The following is an 18370-nucleotide window of genomic DNA, read 5'->3' on the forward strand; positions in this document are numbered from 1 at the left end:
GGCGACGTTACAGCCCCCCAAAAGTGAAGCCAAAACACCTCAATCGCCCCCTGGTGGCTGGCTGCAGTACAGGTTGTAAACCCCGCCCCCTTTATGTTAGCGAATGGGACAAGGGTCAATCTACACATCAATAAATTTTCCTTAAGTTGGTTTCTGTCATTGTATGTAGTTCTTGTCACTCTGATGTATATTCAAGTGTTAATTTTTCTTCAAAGTTTGGTTTTAATCTGTTATTTGAGGCTATAAAAAGGAGGTCTGAGGTCACGATTGACAGCTGTGTGTGCCAATCGGTGCTCTCACTGTCACTGGCGCTGCTCAGGATTGGTTGGATGGGTGTTTGGTGGGAAATCAATATGGCGGAGATTGCTACGTTGAGTCTGGCTCCAAATGATGTCCCCGTGTCCCCCCCATGTCTTAGCTTCATTTTTGCACAGCAGGAGGAACTGGAGAGGCGTCGCTCATCTTTATGTCTAGTCACTGATCATTAATTATAAAAATTATCCACTGTCCGATGAATTTCTATATTGTATAAAAAGTTATATGAGTTAGTACTAACTAAAGGCTGAAAAATGACCAGAGTTGACTCAGCTTCTCCCTGACACGGTCTCAACAAGAGTGAACATTATCAGCTTTACAAAGGTCAAATTTATTGCAGTATTGGTTTCCATTATTTTGTACAGATGGTGATGTAATCGTGTCCACCCCCTGTATTTTACATTTCATGATCCAACAACTCATGCTTGTTTAGCTAGCTCAAACAGCTTCCTATGAATCAACTTCTTTTTGTATTTAATTACACCTTATTTAAGCAAGTCTTTTTTATCCATTTTGCGTTTCTGCAGCACTCTATATATCCCTAGTGATTTAAAAAGCAAAATCAATTACAGTCCTGACTGAAGTGAGAACAAAGTTACTATTGTTTGTTGCACCATGAGATTAGGAAAACATAATTTGGCCTCATAAACAACCTCAACAACATTGTTAAAAGAAAAAAAAAAAAACAGAACTAAAATCAAACAGGAGCAGAAGGTTAACATGAAAAACAATGTTAATTGAAAACATTTTAAAACTTCCACATGACCAATAGTCCTACTGTTATATTTACAACTTCCTCAGCTCCCCTACCAGGAAGTTCACTTTGTGATATATTTGACACCTTTAAGATGTCATTGACCAATGCGACCAACTTATTTCTGCTTGCGGAGATGACAGATAAAACACACAAGCCTGGTAATCTTTTGGGGGATCTTAAACTGAAATAAGATGTTTAAAGGAAGGAAAATGGAAGTGGTTTGGCCCAAATCTCTCATCAGATGTGTTCAATAGTTGAAGACAACATCGTAGCTTTTCTGTAACGCAGCAAAGTCATGATCACACACTTGTAGAGTCTGTGTGATAACACTGCCGGGCTTTTAGAGATGTTAACCACATTCCACGCTCTGTGAGATCTGTAAACATCAGCTATACTTGAACAACGCCACCGTCTATCTGCCCATGCATAGAGTTAGCTGCCTCAGAAAGAAATATATAACTGAGACAGATGTGAGCTAAGGAAAAAAAAAATTAGGAAAGTAGGTTAATGTCGGTAAAGTGCAAATGACTGATATAAACAGAAGCATAAAACACAGGGATGTCACACGCCCTGTGAGACTGTTCAGAAGAATTAAATGTCCTCAGATGGAAAATGAGAGTGTGGCAGACACCCATCGAAGCTTCACTTCACTCCAAACTGTGACATCACTACAGTAGATTTTCTTCAAACAGAAGCTTTTTAATTAGTTACTCTTCCTTTTTGGGCTCTGGTGCCACTGATGCAGAGCTCGGCTTGGCTGAGGCTCCTTTGCTCTCGCCCGCCTTCTCTTTCTTTTCCTGACTGTCGATCCTGGCGTGCTCCCGCTTCACCAACTCCTCCAGCTCTGCCTGGAGAAACAACATGACACGGGTAAACAGAGCAGGGACTGTAAAGAAAACGATTGGCAAAAAACAGCTCATGCTCTGCGTTCGTTGACAAGTTCGTCCGTGGTGGTGACTTGAGACCACAACATCACACAGGAAAATCATAAATAGGTTACCCAGGCTGACATTTCAAAATCTCTCATTTTTTTTGCTCCTGCTGCAGCTCTAAACTGATGAGACTTTATGACGACCACAGGTGCAATGTGTACTAAGTAGTCTTAATTAGGCGTAACAGTGTGGATCCATACAGATATGTCTAGATTTTATCTCCTTCTGATGTAGCCAATGACTTAATATTCGGTATCTTTACTCTAGACCATCTAGAAGCCTAATAATCATAAGTGTTCAATGACTTTTAAAGTGAAAGTAAATATGAAACTACAGCCAGCAGGTACTTAGCTTAGCATACAGATGAAAATGGAGGGAACAGCTAGTATGGCTCTCTTTAGAGTCAAAAAAGACCACCTACCAACACCTATACAGCTCACTGAATAACAAATGGTATCTTGTCTGTTTAATTCTTACACAAAGACTAATGTAAAAATGAAATGTTGTGGTTAAAGCATCTCCGCTGGTTACCTGGCAACCTCACAAGGCGAACAAGAGTCCGGAAAGTCAGTGTCCCCAGATGTAGTTTACCAAGAAATGGCTGCAGCAAGTAACTCCCCATAAAACCATAAATTGTGGTTTTTATGCTTCTGGTTTTGTTCAGATTTAACTTGCTAGAAACAACGTGTTATTAGTGACTTTTGGAGGTGCAGCAGGCGGACCTTTCATTTCTTACAATGTCAAACTGGTCCTTTAATTCAACATGGAGAAGACAACACTATGCATGTGCCAGCATATTTGTTCGTACTGAAGAGAATAAGATCATATGAAAGAGAGGAAAAGGGAGTTATAACACCTGACACTGTATTACAACCTTGTGGCTGTACGCCTCTGAGAACCAGTCAAGTTGCTGTCACAGATTACACCCATGTCTTTCCAGACTCATATGTAGCCATGACAGAAGATAATACCTCAAATATGGATGTTGCTGCGAAGAAGTTAGAAACTCTAAAAAGTGGATGCTTCACACACATCTTCAACTCAGCACAGAAGATCTATACAATCAGTGCATGTTCAAGGTGGGTACCTAAGATTAGTGTCACCCATTCAGTATCTGACCAAATGTCTTCTTTTTTGTTCCTGACATATGATTTTGAATAATGGCCAGAAACGTGCTTGTGCAGAACATAATGATGTCACAGTGAAGCTGACCTTTGACCTTTTTGGATATAAAATGTCATCACTTCATCATTTTATCTTGAAATGTTGTCACAATTAGTGTATGAATTCTTGAAGTATGGACACATGTTTTGTGAGGTCACAGTGACCTTTGACCTTCATCCACCAAATCTTAATTGTTTGTTCTTGAGTTCAAGTAGATGTTTGTGCCAAATTTGAGGAAACTCCCTCAAGGTGTTCTTCAGAATTTGTGTTCACGAGAATGAGACAGACACAAGGTCACAGAGACCTTGACCTCTGACTATCAAAACCAGGCTTGTATCAAAGTCCAAGTGGATTTTTGTGGCAAATGTGAAGAAATTCCCTCAAGGTGTTTTTGAGCTATCGCATTCACAAGAATGGGATGGACGGACAACCTAAAAACATAAAGCCTCCAGCCATGGCTATCGCCGGCACAGAGGTGTGAAAATGAGACTCTCTTTGTAAGCCCTATGAGGGGAAACAGTGATAAGGCATTGCACTTGAATTGCAGGAGCGGTTACACTGGTGAAATTACCTCCTGACTGAAGTGATTATAATACTAATTGCACTGAAGTCTGAGGCTGTTTATCCTCAGACTCGTGTGTGACTACTCTGTGGTAAATGGATTGCACTTAAACAAGAAGTGCAACCTTAAATGAGCATGGCATCTGTAAAAGATGATGTGTAACTCACCTTCCATCCCAACAGATCAGCTAGAGCCAAACAGCCTTCGTCACATGTGCTGATGTGAGCTACATCTCTGGAGAGAAAAAGAGGCCACAAAGTTAGAAACTTAATTTCCAGCGCTGATACACATACTCATATTACAACACTTTCTCCTGGTGGATTTTAAGGATTTTGTTAGCTTGCATTGTCAGAGATGACTGGATAGTTTGTCATTAGTAAAGTGAATGATCAACGATGTTTGAATAGCATGATGATTACTGAGTGATTGGGTGATTACTGAGTAAGAGATTTACTCAGTCACATTAAATATGAATTAAGTTTAATGATGAGTATAGACGAAAGACAGTGTAGCACAAAGTATCTCATGAAATCATTATCATGGATAATGCTTTTGTACCCTCTGGTGGCGCAGAGGTGAACTGCATGATGACAGTTTAAAACAAGTGGCAACCTCAGAGGCTGAAAACATGAAGCTAATGTTAAGTGCCACAAACTGTGGTTTCTAAAATGGCCACTCGAGACTGGTTTCAGGAACAAGTCAATCCCCACAGACACCCAAATTAAAATGCCCAACCTTGCAGCAGAAATAAACATGTGTACAGCCTGGTACAAAAAATGGTTTTGATCTCTGTAGATAATTTCAACATTTATAACAACTGTACAGGGGGTGCATTTTTATATAACTCACCTGTTTAAATTTTATTAAAGCTTAAAGTTATGCATCATCAAAGGTGTGGCCTCTTTAAGTGACAGGTGGGTGCCGTCTGTTGACAAGTGACACTGCCACAGCCACAATGTTGGTTGGGTAACGTAACCATGGTGTAAGTGTTGTACCAAGTTTTGTTTGCCTCAAAAAGGGATTATTTAGCGTCTGGTTGGGCTAAAAGACCCACTAAGAAGTCGCATGTTCAGTTTTTTACAGGAAGTACATTTTGTTTTGATGGTTTCAAGCCTGTTTTTCTCTAGCAAAAAATAGCATTTTCAAAGCAAACTACAGACTGTATCAAACGTCTATGACTGTAAATGCACTATGCTAACCAAACTGGCAGTTAGCGTCAGGGTTAGCTCCACCGTCTCCTCCAAATAAAGTAAATTCTGGCTCCAAAAACTAAGATGGCGATGGCCAAAATGCCAGAGGGTGGTGTCTACTTTTTAATACCTTCCTTAAGTTTCACAGGGGTATATGGTATATGACAGCATTTGTGTGTGGTGCTACCTGTGATGTTATTTCCACCACTCGCATTTATAAAAACTTTTTATTGTCACTAAAAACCTTTTTCTCCTTTATCTAACCCAGTGTATTTCATCGGATTCACATCAGATCTGAAAATCTGATATTTGATATGTTTTCACATAAACTAAAAGGTGTAATGGGAGGAGAAAGATGATATGGTAAAACAGCTGGAGAGGGAAAAAAAACATCATCTCTTTATCACCTGTAAGCCTTGTCTGAGTCAAAGTCCATCCCTCCTCCAAAACCCAGCAACCCAAACAGAGGATCAGCCTGCACAGAGAACCATATAAACAATACTGCTCAGACAATCTTAGACGTACATCTATGACAGAACAAAAAAAGGTAAAGGCAGAAAGAGGTTGATGGAAGGGTGAAGGCTCACCTGCCCTGCCTTCTCCATGTTAATGAGCAGTCTGGGGCAGCTCTTTGAAACCCTAAATGACAAAGAAACACAGGGAAGGACACAAAGATGGGGACACAATTACTTAAACAATATTACAGTAATTCAACCGAAGCTCTAAACCAGAATAATGTACGATAAATTCCATAATGTGGGTGAGCAGGCGCTCAGCATTGTGTTCAGACACTCCAAAAAGACCATGAGATTATTGCTGGAAACAAGCCTGAATGTTTGATAATGCAGGACATTCTCACTGGCTGTTCTACTGCCAGATCCTTACTGCAGCAGTGTCTGTGGTCAGCAGCAGATTTTAGAAATATGAAACTCTGCAGTACCTGCCGACTAGGCCTGCAAACGGCTGGACCTGCAGAGACGTCCCCATGACGATGAGAAGGTCACAGCGAGGGAAGTCCTGACAGGTAAATAAAGACGATGAGAGTTTATTTCAGCAGAGATGTTACATCACATTCTCTTCAAACATGCACACACGCTTGAAAACAACCACGTGCTCACCATCTTCATTGAGGTGAAGAATCGGACAGGTAGGTTCTCTCCAAAGAAGACGATATCTGGGTGAAGAGACATAAGGACACAGAGATTGTGAGGTTAAAGATGACGATGATGATGAAATTACACAAGACAAGCTAACACAACTAAAATGATAAAAAAAAAAAAAAAACAAGATAGGAAGTCAAAGATCTCCTGACCTGGCTTGACCAAACTGCTGCACTTCTCACATCTAGGGATGTCATCAGAAAAGATTTTCTCTACAAAGCAGAGGGCAGAGATTAAAGTCCAAGATGGCTGATATCACAACAACAGTAATCAATAATCAATACTCCCAGGCTCTCTAAAGTTAAACAAGATGAAAAGGCACCTTTCATCCAGTCCAGGTTGTACTCTTTGCGGCAACAGAAGCTGACACAGTGGGACGTGTAGAACGTTCCATGAGCTTCAATTAGATCCTCTCCCTCGAGCCCGGCCACGCGCTCCAGGGTGTCAATGTTCTGTGCGAAAACACACAAATCAATGTCAAAACAAAAATGGAAAGATTCAACGTGCAGTGTGTGGAGTGGGCTTTTTCTTACCTGTGAGTAGCAGCGTCTCAGGTACCCCTTGTCCTTCAGCAGCTTTATGAAGTAGTGACAGATTGTGGGCTAAACCGATAAAAGTCACACACAAGAGAACAAACATCTGTGAGGCAGCTGATGTTTCAATCTATTTTTCTTTTTTAACAATTTTTAATAATTAATATGAGCCATACAAGGCAGCAAGTGTTTTGTACCTTAAACTGTCCTGGGTAGAGCTCCCTGGCCAAGGCGAAGAAAGGTTCTGGATGTTTCTGAGAAATTAAGATGTTATAGAAAAATGTTTAATTTTCCTGTACCGACAGTGAAGAGTGAAGTAGGCACTGCCTCACATCATAAAACAGGATGGTCTTCAGATACATGTACAAGGGTGTACTTAGCAATTAGCCATAGTGCAGTGACACATCTTACTGGAAAACTGAGGTTTAGTGTTCAGTGTTTTTGTTCCTGAGTTTAGGATGAGGTCCTGACACTCTAATTTGACTGTTCAATGACTTTCAGAGGCTTTTCTTAAAAGTAACAACCTAAAATCGGCATGTTCTTGGCATCTGGCATGACACTGCATTAAAACAGAAATCCAGGAGACTTGGCTTCTTGGCTAAATACTTAATTAATTAGGAAATAATTACCATTCTAATATTAATTTTGATTATGTGTCAAAACTGTCAAGAATTCTTGAAGCCCCTGAGAAAGCCATTTTATGCTCGACTGTGTCACTCTTCAAACTTTCAAACAATCTTTCACACACCTTGAAGTAATCTATCTGAAAGATGGCCTCTGGGTAAGGCAGGTTGTATTTTTGCAGGTTTGCATACAAGCCAGTTCCTGGTGAGCGGAAATCAGGGATCCCAGCCGCTGTGGGTGGAGTTGGTGTCAAGGGTTACAGATTGAAACACATGATACAAACAAAAAGAAAGTAGTTTAATACTTTCAAATACTTAAATCCGAGAAACTCACATGTGGATATTCCTGCTCCAACCATGCAGATGATGTTTTTACCTGTGTGGATGCAGACAGACCACTCACTTAAATAAAAAAAATAAGTGCTTTATGATAACAAGCTTGTGAGCATGTAATCAATCCACTGTGGTCAGCCGTAATGGATGCGCTGACTGGAAGCAGGCAGAGACTCACATTTGCCGCTCTTTATGTATCGCGCCACCCCGTCCAGGGTCAGCTCATCCAGGACTTTCTCTGCTGAGCCCAGGCCCAGGGTGCTGGAGAAGAGGTTGCGCAGAAAGTCCACTAGCAGAAACACAACAACAAAGGAGGACAAAAGCAATACGGGAGAATATTTCAGCAATTAATTAATGAAATAATAAATGTAAGCACTAAATTTGTAGCATGATTGCATGTGTGTGTAAAACATGACATTATTAATAGTGTATTAACGCAACAAATATGGTATTGACTTGACAACAGTATGATCTTCTTGTCTATTTTTTGCATCACTGCATGTTTCAGATTATTTGTTTCTACATACTCTCGGTGTCTCCTGCTGCCTCTTCCCCACTGCTGTCGTCGTCAGATTGTTCCTACGATAAACAAAATACTGACATTAAAACCAGGGACTTTGTGCGCAGTGGACCTGCTGTGAATGGCTGCTTTCTTCACCCAAGATCTGCGTTAGTCACACGATGACAGATGACTGCTTTGTTCTGACAGGCAGCCGAGTAACAAGTCACTAGCCACGGTCTAACAACTGCAGTTAATTTATTTTCTTACCTCTGGTTCAGGTGTAACCTCCTCCTCTTCTTTTTTAGGAAGCTCTACAAATGTAAAATTAAATGCCAGGTCAAAGTCCGCCGCAACAAATGTTTTTCCGTGTTAAGTGTGCTGGTAGCATTATAGCTAGCTAAACTAGCTAGCTCGGTAGCGCCGTCAGAATGTCGAAGTTTTAACTCAACTTGCACATTAGACACTCTTCTTACCTGCTGCATCAGACATTTATCCGTCTACTAAGACCCTTTAACCACGAGGGTCCGAATGACAACTATTTTAAATCCCAGATTTTGCGAAGTTACGACCGGTATTCACTTCAGCTAGCTCTCAGCTGGACCGCCGTGTTGTTGTCCGTCAGAAACACGTTCCGTGTTTGTTGTGACCTAGTTACCATGACGCATGGTTCCTACCGCAGACCTCACTACTTTATGTTCCGGTAAATGTCAATAAACATCAATAAACTAAGTCTTAATAATAGGTAACGTGAAGAATGACAAATTTAAATAGGCATTACTATCTAACAGGCGGTGTGAAGTAGCACTAGTTCTGTTCACATCAATACTGACTACTAAATAATTGTAGATGGTGTCTTTACATACAAGAATATCAGCGGTTTCTTCATCCCCATTCACTCTTGTGTCTTCATCCACCCACTGTAGGGTCTGACACTGCTGCAGCACAAGGCTCATACTGGATTATGGGCTTTAGTTTCCTCACATAAGCTTCCACAGTGAAGATTAGAAATATACAGACACATTAAGATGTGTGGCCACATGGTTTTCTTCATCTGTTAAACATGAGTTGTGAATTCACAGGTTAAAGTAATACATTTACAGTAAATTTGATTTTAAACAATAAAATCTTTATTCAGAATATTTAGAATAATATTTACATTCCAGCACATAAGACAATTACCACTGTGCAGACAAAGTGTATGTTGCTTGAGGCAGATACGACTTTGCGTAGATTGAGATTCACATCGTAACGGTGCAGACAGATGACAAAATTAAGACAGTACAAGTTTGTTGCATGCTTGCTATATTTTCTCTTTTACACAAGCTTGTATCTAATTAAGCCCCGTTTCCTCCAAGCAGTACAGTACAGTACAGTTTAGTATGCTTTTTTCCCCACTGTTTCCACTGTGAAAAGTTGTGGATGGTACCAATGGAACCGTTCCATACCGTCCCCATGTTTGGTCCCCCCTCTGTTGGGGTACCTAGCACACAGATCTGGTACTAAAAGGTGGAGCTGTGAACACTGCAGTCTGACTGGCCAGTAGAGGACGGTCACTCTGCTCAGGGCTGAGTTGTGTCTGGTTTTGAGGCTCATGTAACCACTGTTCATACTGTGGAGAGTTTTATTAGTAAACTGTAACTATAAAATGAAAGGATGTTTTGCTGCCTCTCACAGCAGCTGGAGTCTGAGAAAAAATAACTTCATTCACTGGGCCGACTGCTGGCAACTTTTAAGGTGGAACGTTAACTTGTGATGTTACTCAATGCATGAGGTGAAGACATCAATTCATCAACACATTTTGAGTGGATATTCATGCACTTATACATATTGATTTCAAATGGATTATGTGAACTGCATATGTTCTCATCCTCACTTGGAGAAATAAAAAAGCATCGCAGAGTATTGTTCCTGTGGGCTATGGCAACACTAAACCCCTGAGCTTGCTTTAGAAGGACTACATGCATCCCACTATTTTTAAATATCCCATGGAAAGAGACTCTCACTGCAGCCTGTTCTATTTTGTTCTGAAAATGTTGGCGTGCAGCCTCGTTCTGTGGACGATAAACCAGGTACTGGACGGAGCAGTGAGTAACAACAACCCTGCCCACATTTAAGAGTACTGTTTGCGGTGGAAACACAAGGGTCTAGGTACCATGTCTAAAGGGTTACTTTGGTTCCAAAGGTACCATACCAAAAGTGTTTGGTGGAAACGGGACTTTAGATGTTGCCAGTGGTGTGTCACATCTCTCTGAAGAGCAAACTGGTTTGGTCTGATATCGAAAATAAGCTGCGACAGCTTTATTGCTCAAAAAATCCTACTTACTACCTCTCCAACTCTTAGGTCAGATGTTTCTTTCAGATGTGTCGTTGCTCCGTCAGCAGCACCCTTTTCGTCAGACTACAGTGACCTGACGGCAGAGCTCTCTCAGGATTCTTTGTCTCCTTAAAGTCTCTTGATTCCTCCGAATCCCTGCCCATTCCCTACCTTTGCCCTTCCATATGCTCCTCCTTCCCCTCTCCTTCCTGCATCAGGCTGTGGTTGTAGCCAGTAGCAGTGATCTGGCACTGTGGTAGCATCTCCTCCAGTAGGATGATGACCAACCCAGGATGCGAAATCCCAGGGAGGGACGACACGTCTAGACGCCGCAGCCCTCTGCGGCAGCAGCACAACAAGAGAGGGACTTAATACAAAGTAGCGTTTTGGTAATATTAACAAGGCTATGTTGTGGGTCTTTTGATAATTACTTGAGATTCCTGAGTGCAGCTAGGCCGCCTGTAGTGATGCGTGGACAGTGAGAGATGTCCAGTTCCTCCAGAGAGTCCTGAAACATGTGGAGCCTGGCCAGGAACCAGTCGTCCACTTCAGCACAACCTCGTAATGACAGAGTCCGCAAACAATTCTGACCCTCTGAGGGAGGACAAAGCACATCAAAAACACTCAATTTGCATGCTTCATATTATTGAAATAAATTAACAGATCATGTGCCTGACGCAGAGAGAAAATTAGATTACAATAGTGACCATGTGAGGAAGAAGAAGAGAAACTCGAAAAGCAAGGCAGAGTTGGAGCTCATTACCCAGGTTCCCCAGTCCTGTGTAGTTGATCACTGTGTAGTTCAGGTCTACTTCCTCTAGGGGTGTGTTTTTGTGATCCAAGAAGGCCCAACTGAACTTGCCCCTCTTGTCTGCACGAAACCACTCGGACTGGCCGACAAACCTGAGGACACAGCACAGACAATGACACAACAACTGTAACACAAACAGCATTTGAGCGCATTTGAGACATGACTATCAAAGTGTTATCTCTGCTAAATTACATGCAGATTATATACAAACATACAGCAAAACACTGCAGACAAAAACAAAAAAACTAAATATGTTAATACTAACAGTAAAAGTAGGAACCACAGAATCTGTTTGAATGTTTTCAATGCATTTGAGCTCATCTGACAGGCAGCCAATCTCGTGCCTGAGGTCCGTCTGTTACGGTTTCAAAGACTTTAAATTTAATTCCATATCAATAAGGCAATCCACAGAAAATTAATTACCTATTTAAGTAAAAGAATAATCATAATTTTTAAGCCAAAACTCCAAACTTTCTTCTTTTCAATGTGAGGATTTTCTGCTTTCCTCTGTTTCATATCATTGTAAATTCAGTATCTCTGAGTTTTTACAACATTTTTCGGACATAACAATTTATGTTATGAACTAAACAGTTAATTGATTGAAATATTTCAAGCAGCAGATTCCTCAGCAGTGAAAACAGTTGTTACTTGCAGCCCTACATGAATTAAATGCTTGATCGCAGTCAATTTACATCACACAGAAAGACATACATCATAATGCTACACCCATAAATAGGTTCAGAAACAGTAGCTGCCTTTCGTCATGACGTTTTTGTCGTAAAATAAATTGTGTGATCACCCACCCCCTAATATTTCTAAGTACAACCTGAAGGCTGACAGGAGCAGAAATAAAACAAACTAACAACAAAAGGTCTGCAGTGTATGCATGTGACAAACTGTGCAGAGGCAAGGGAACGAGGCACTTACCTAAATCCTCCCTTTAGACTCAAGATGTAATACGCTGATGCTATGTCTGAACCATAAAACGTCTGAGTGTAGCCAAAGAAACTGTGAACGACAGGAGGGAAAAGTCAGCGATGGTGAGATAACTACACTAACAACGAGCACACAGCCTGAAGAATAGTTTATTTATGATAACCATTACAAATCCATGTCATATTTTAACTTATTACATGCACATTCAGCTATTAATATAAAATAGATACATTTTTGTGTTTTTTCTTTTAGTGCATTGATTTTTAATTTGGCTATAATACAAAAGAAGGCATTTATGAGGTACTTGACAACTGCTTTAAACATGATGCAGTCAGTCACACACTTCTCAAGTGTGCATATTGAAGGTGATGCAGGGGACACGTACCACTTGATATCTAAAACATATAAATGAGTCTCTCCTTCTTTTGATGCACAGAAGGCAAAAATTGATGCAAAAATATTCACCAGAATGCAGGAAATTAGGTATTCGGTATTCACATGTTCCCTATTCCAGTATTGAAATGAAACCTACGCCTCTGGCAACAGACACCAGCAGCAGCAGTGGTATGGATACATCTCCACGTTCAAGACAACCAAAAATGTTTTTCTTACGCATTCTTCTTCTGAATCCCCCTCATCTTCATCTTAGACCCCCAGCTCAGGAGCATCTCCACATCATAGAAACGCTGAGTGAGGTAGAGGAGGAGCCTTGTGTGCAGAGGAGGGGGAGACACTGAGCTGGAGCTCCACCGTCGCTGGGCAACAAGGAGGAGCGCCGACCGCTGGCAACATCTGTGTAGAGACTGTACAGAGAGGCAGAGGAGAGAGACTGAGAGGAAGGACATGGCAGGAAACTGTGACTACTATCCTCATCCTCAGTTCATGTCTAAATAAAGCATATGAGAAATAAAAAACTAGAGATGTCTATAAAAGCGTTCATGTCCTGATGCTCACAGTGCCTTTGTTGTCTGAAACCCTTAATCTGTTATTAGTCATGTAGACACTTCATCAAAGCTGCAGCCCTGAAAGACTATCTTTAACATTATACAGATGTTAGACTTTTCCAAAACTTCCAGTTATTTCTACTGACTCCATTAACGTTTCCAGGCCTGTAGAGTGTAATTCAATGACTTTTCCAGGTTTTTCATGACCATGGGAACCCTGTTATCTTGTCAGATAAAACAGCTGTTGACAAAGTTTTCCTTTGGGTACATAATTTGTAGTTATTTGTAGTCATAAATATCAATATATTGCAATATATATTACCGCAAAACTCAGCAAATTGTAAATCCCAATATTATTGTATCATGACTTCAGAATCGTGATAATATCATGGTAGTATCATGGGGCCTCTGGTGATTCCCACCCCTATAAATAAGCTATTTAGTTTTGTTTTAATGATCTGTTCATTGAAAATGCTCATCAGTTGGTTCAACATAGCCTTTGAGTAGCTTTTTTGGGAGGAATAGAGACTTTATACCATAGTATATTTTAATATGTTTTAATTTCTGCCATGCTGTGTACAAGCATTTGTAAATAAGACTAGAAGGACCAATAGTTTTGGTACTGGGTAAGCTTGTATGTAAAGAATATTGAAGCATGTCAAAACTGCATATTCTGTTAAACCAACATGAATTGTGTTACTGGTGTGGTCCACAACAGACGGGTGTTGTGCTAATTGTGTTTAGACATTCAAATGTGACAACAGGTTGGATAAAAGGGCGTTAACGACTGTAAAAAGCTGTAATAAGGCGACTAAAACTGAGTTGAAACTTAAATTTAGCTTAACGTTAATTTGCAGCCATATGCATGTTGTATCAGTAAGTTACAGCCTTCTAGCTAAAATACAGACGACAGTAAACGCAACATATCTATTAACGGTCTCGTTACATGCTCTATATAGTCTGCCATTAAAATAAATGACGTTACATAAAAGGTTTGACAATTATATGAGTAATAATTAGTTTACATTTGAAGGGTAACTCACCGTCATAGTGGCAGCCATGACAGCACCGTCCAACAGGAAGTCGGAAGGGACAAACGTTGCAACTCCGCATTTTGCAGTCCGTTGTTGTTCATGGTTTTAGCCGCTAAGTGTCGCTGTCTGCACGTCTCTGATGCTGCAGACCAGCTTAACTCCACCTGACCTGAGACACACAGCAAGGACGAGACAAGACGGGACACCATGGGACACGATGGGACAAGATGGGACACCATGGGACACGATGGGACAAGATGGGACAAGTGTCTCCCACAGCAGCGGTGTAGAAACATCTGGGCTCTTTTAATGTGTCCACTGTCACACCTGAATCAACAAGTAAACACACGTAGGGCCAACTATCTGTGGTGGTTATTGGGGTCATTAGTAATAGAGTATAAAATGAATTTCAGAAAATTTCTACAACCTTTTCTCTCGTGTGAAGCTTTAATTGTGACGAACATAATTTTAAGTACGACACAAAGTGGTGGAAAATGATTTTACTCTTACGGCATGATAAAGACAGCAGAATAAAACTTCACTGGAATTAATTTCTTTGGCAAAATTACAGTGAATTAGCATCCAATAAGTCAACTCTATCATTTAAAGACACAGTCCAAATATATGAAATATATAAGAGCAATAATAGATGCTAAACTGACAATTTGAAAACATGCTATTTTTAAGAAAGATTTGCTATAGGCCTATTTCATGCATAAACCGAGACAGTTAAAAGTGGATATACATATTATAGTTTTATTTCTTACTATGTCTTCCTTTCTGCTTGTGTGCATAACAAAGGGAGCACATATTTAAAAGCTTGAACTGTTCAGTTACTTTGCTAAATCTGTAAACACCCTTCACTCTGGAAACACGTCCGTTACTGTCATCCGTACTGTGTCTGCGACTGTTATTTAGGCCTATTGTGTGTATTGTGATTCATTATATGCATTTTAACCAAGCAGTGAAGCCAAAGGCAGATGTCAGCATTACTGACAATAAGGATTATTATTATCATTATCATTGTAATTAAGTATATCTTAAGTTTTTGTAAAGACTTTTGTAAAAATTATAACATTGCATTTTAACAAAATGATCAATGTTACTCACTTCACCCACCGCTGGTTTTAATGTTTTGGCTGATCGGTGTATACATGCATACATATATATGCGAATGAAATAACAACCACCATTTTCCTTCACTCTCTTCAGCCTCTTTATGGACATTGTAAGATGTTGTGACACCAGAGATGTCTGCCACAAACTCCAGACCCTCAAAAACTTCAAGAGGGTCGTCTCTGTCCAGGTGAGTGTGGGTGCTTTTTAACTGTTTAATGTTTCACAGCCTGCTGATTGCTTCTCATTGGTGCATCAAACCATGTTCAGGATGCCCATGAGTTCCTGACGACCATCCTGGGTCAGATGAGGAGTCTGGCTGCACTGCTGCATAAGTTGCATCCTTCGTGGGAACAAGCTACAGCGGCCCTGTGGAGAGAGACCTGGTGTTTAAAATGCAGAACACCAGAACATGCAAAAGGTAAGAGCACCTTGAGAAACAAACGGCATGTGGTGGTAGCTCTCCACTGCATTACTCTCTTATTGTGAATTTTTAGCTTAGGCCAGTTCACCTAAATAAGAAAATAAAACACATTTCTCTTTTAATGTGTATTGCTGTGCAGCTGTGGTGCTCAATCCGTCAGAGAGGAGGACTTCACTAACCTATCTTTGAACCTGATTCCTGGAGGTTCAGTAGCTTACAGCAAATGATCCAGAAATTAATCTGTCAAGCTCCAGAGGAAGATCTGGTCCAGGTGAGCAGCCATGGGGACATCACAGGTGAGTCTGCTGTTGTTTTGCAGGTGAAGGTGAAGCTGACAGACCACCATCTCGTCTTGTGATCCTGGCGCAGCAGTATGCCTCCCAGCCCTAAGGAGGAAGGGTTTCCCCCAGATAGCCTGCTTCCTCCCGAGGTTTCTGCCTTTTTAAAAGGCAGTTTTTCCTTGCCACTGTCGCCTCTAGCTTTAGCCAAATCAGAACTCATCTCCCACATACATCAGTGTCACATCATGACATGGTGATGAGTTGGTCAACCTGGCTTGCTCCCTGGTTAAAGACGTACATAGTATCAACAAAATATAAATAAATTATGTATATTTTTATATAATCACAGCCTCATTGTGAGTCTTTGTGGCTGAAACAGTTTCTTCAAAGACTCCACAACGACATTGTTTGGTTCAGCTGGCACACTGACTATGTGGTTGATGTCAAAGCTTTTGTTGCAGAGTTTGTCCATCACAGAGGATCAGAATACCACAGAGAGTCTGTTACACAGTTTATATCAGAGATGGGAACATTTTACATTTCAACATTTCTGCTGCCTGCTTGGCCAGCAGCTCTTAAAGTTAAAGTTAAAGTCCCACTGATTGTCACATACCTGAGTGTGTGAAATTTGTTCTCCGCATTTGACCCATCCCCTGAGGGATGGGGCCCTCAGCAGCGGTGAGCAACAGCGGTGCCGCACTCGGGAATCCTGTGGTGATGTAACCCCCCAAATTCCAACCCCTGATGCTGAGTGCCCAGCAGGGAGGCAATGGGTCCCATTTCTATAGTCTTTGGTATGACCCAGCCGGGGATCGAACCCATGACCTCCCAGTCTCAGGGCACACACTGTACCGCTAGGCCACTGAGCTGCTCTGTCTCCTAGGAATCATGTTAATATAATACAAATGTCTAATGCAAACACATTTAGTGAAAGCTACATGCAGCCAGAAATACATTTTAATGACATGTTGACTGAAAATATCTGCAAAGTCACAACATGTTCATTCTGAGCATATATTGTATTATTGTCCCCTCCTAGCATCTACAACATCGTACACCAAGTTCGTGTTTTTATCCTGAAATAATTACAACTTACTGCTGGTAAAAGGTAAAAACGAAGGATTTTTTTTAGGTGACAATTAAGCGAATAGACTTTAAGAAAAAAGAATGAACCAAAAAACAGCAAGAGATAAAAGAGAAAAGACACAGAAAGAAAATGGAACAAAAATAGGACAATTTCAAAAGCTTTGCAGCTGCTTGGTAACTGACCATCATCTTAACATCATATTCTCTTGTTTTACCTTTTTGTTCATTATTTTAAAGCATTTCATGTCTATGGACAGCATTCAGTGAGGACAGGATGACTCCACAGTGCAATGAAGTTTTATTTGCATATATGGCAATAAAGCTTTGAATATCAAATTTGAATCTATAGATTGTCAGAAGAAAAACATCTGACAAATCACTACTGAAATAATTCAGCCTAAAATAGTTATTTTACTTAACATTTGATTAGTATCAGGATCAGATTATTAACATACATGCTGTATTGGTGTATAACAATAACTATAATAAAATAAAATAAAAGTCAAGAAACATAGAGTAGGAAAAACATTACAAATCTGAGAAAATATACAATAAAAATATTTACTGCAAATTTGCTTTGTAATGAAAGAGCTGTGCAGTTTTAGAAACAGTAGTTTTGTGCAGAAATCTGCAAAATATTCTTCTGGGGATGTGCAAAAGTTCACTGTATGAAGTATAAAAACAATGTTTGCACATGTCAGAGAGGAGGCCTTTAGTGCAAAAAATATCATGCAGTAACTGAATCAAGTCAGGTCAATTTTATTTATAAAGTCCAACATCACAAATTGTCTCAGGGGGCTTTATAATCTATACAGCATGATAGATGATATACTGATACACAAAATGTTAATATATATGAAAACCGCGGATCCAGCAGGATGTCAAGCAGCTTCTGGATGTCGTCAAGCAGCTGAAGCCTGAGTCACGTGACCTCCTCTCTACCAAGCAACCTGGAAAGAAGACAGCATGCACAAACACATAAGAGGCAAAACTCAAGCACATCATTTGCACAGACAGAAGACTTAAACAAACAGACAGGTGGAGAGAAAGAGGAGAAGCTGAAACTGTCGGAGGATGGAAATCCATGTCCAATATGTGGAATGAGGCACCAACAGCCAGAGAGACAGAGAGAAGCAGAGAGAGAGAGGTCGCAGGATAGCTGATGGTCCAGCACAGAGAAGCCTGAGATAGTTAGTGGGAGAGGGCCACACAGCAGTGTGCATCAGTCACCTCAAGGTGGCAGCCTGCAGCTATTTATTCAGTCTTCCTCTAAGCATTGTCTGGTTTTCCTCTTTAATACCTCAGGGAGTGAAGATGACTTGAGACTCCGCTCGTCTGACAGATGTGTCACTG

General features: G+C 40.6%; 2 protein-coding genes across 2 annotated transcripts; both read right to left on the minus strand.

The window, feature by feature from the left end:
- Window positions 1-630: 630 nt before the first annotated feature.
- On the minus strand, window positions 631-8685 carry sirt2 (sirtuin 2 (silent mating type information regulation 2, homolog) 2 (S. cerevisiae)). Its single transcript, XM_049575675.1, has 16 exons — window positions 8545-8685; window positions 8339-8382; window positions 8097-8148; window positions 7748-7858; window positions 7571-7612; window positions 7362-7468; window positions 6811-6867; window positions 6614-6682; window positions 6403-6532; window positions 6233-6292; window positions 6039-6094; window positions 5861-5937; window positions 5508-5559; window positions 5328-5395; window positions 3898-3964; window positions 631-1920 (listed from the first exon to the last, which is right to left on the minus strand). Exons 1-16 carry the CDS (start codon window positions 8558-8560, stop codon window positions 1780-1782), a joined length of 1149 nt encoding a protein of 382 aa, XP_049431632.1. The 5' UTR covers window positions 8561-8685; the 3' UTR covers window positions 631-1779.
- On the minus strand, window positions 8545-14251 carry dmac2 (distal membrane arm assembly component 2). Its single transcript, XM_049575677.1, has 6 exons — window positions 14120-14251; window positions 12745-12935; window positions 12124-12204; window positions 11149-11288; window positions 10817-10979; window positions 8545-10724 (listed from the first exon to the last, which is right to left on the minus strand). Exons 1-6 carry the CDS (start codon window positions 14135-14137, stop codon window positions 10553-10555), a joined length of 765 nt encoding a protein of 254 aa, XP_049431634.1. The 5' UTR covers window positions 14138-14251; the 3' UTR covers window positions 8545-10552.
- Between the last annotated feature and the right edge of the window lie 4119 nt (window positions 14252-18370).

Source organism: Epinephelus fuscoguttatus, linkage group LG5 (genome assembly GCF_011397635.1).
Source record: "Epinephelus fuscoguttatus linkage group LG5, E.fuscoguttatus.final_Chr_v1".
Classification (NCBI taxonomy): domain Eukaryota; kingdom Metazoa; phylum Chordata; class Actinopteri; order Perciformes; family Serranidae; genus Epinephelus; species Epinephelus fuscoguttatus.

Excerpts from the sequence above, each read along its gene's own strand:
- dmac2 (XM_049575677.1), bottom strand. Across the intron at positions 12,205-12,744 it reads GGGATTCAGAAGAAGAATGC|TTTCTTTGGCTACACTCAGA; the intron begins GTAAGAAAAACA and ends TGTCGTTCACAG. Across the intron at positions 11,289-12,123 it reads AGTCTAAAGGGAGGATTTAG|GTTTGTCGGCCAGTCCGAGT; the intron begins GTAAGTGCCTCG and ends CTGTGTCCTCAG.
- sirt2 (XM_049575675.1), bottom strand. Across the intron at positions 6,868-7,361 it reads TTCAGATAGATTACTTCAAG|AAACATCCAGAACCTTTCTT; the intron begins GTGTGTGAAAGA and ends TTAATTTCTCAG. Across the intron at positions 6,533-6,613 it reads TGAGACGCTGCTACTCACAG|AACATTGACACCCTGGAGCG; the intron begins GTAAGAAAAAGC and ends GTTTTCGCACAG.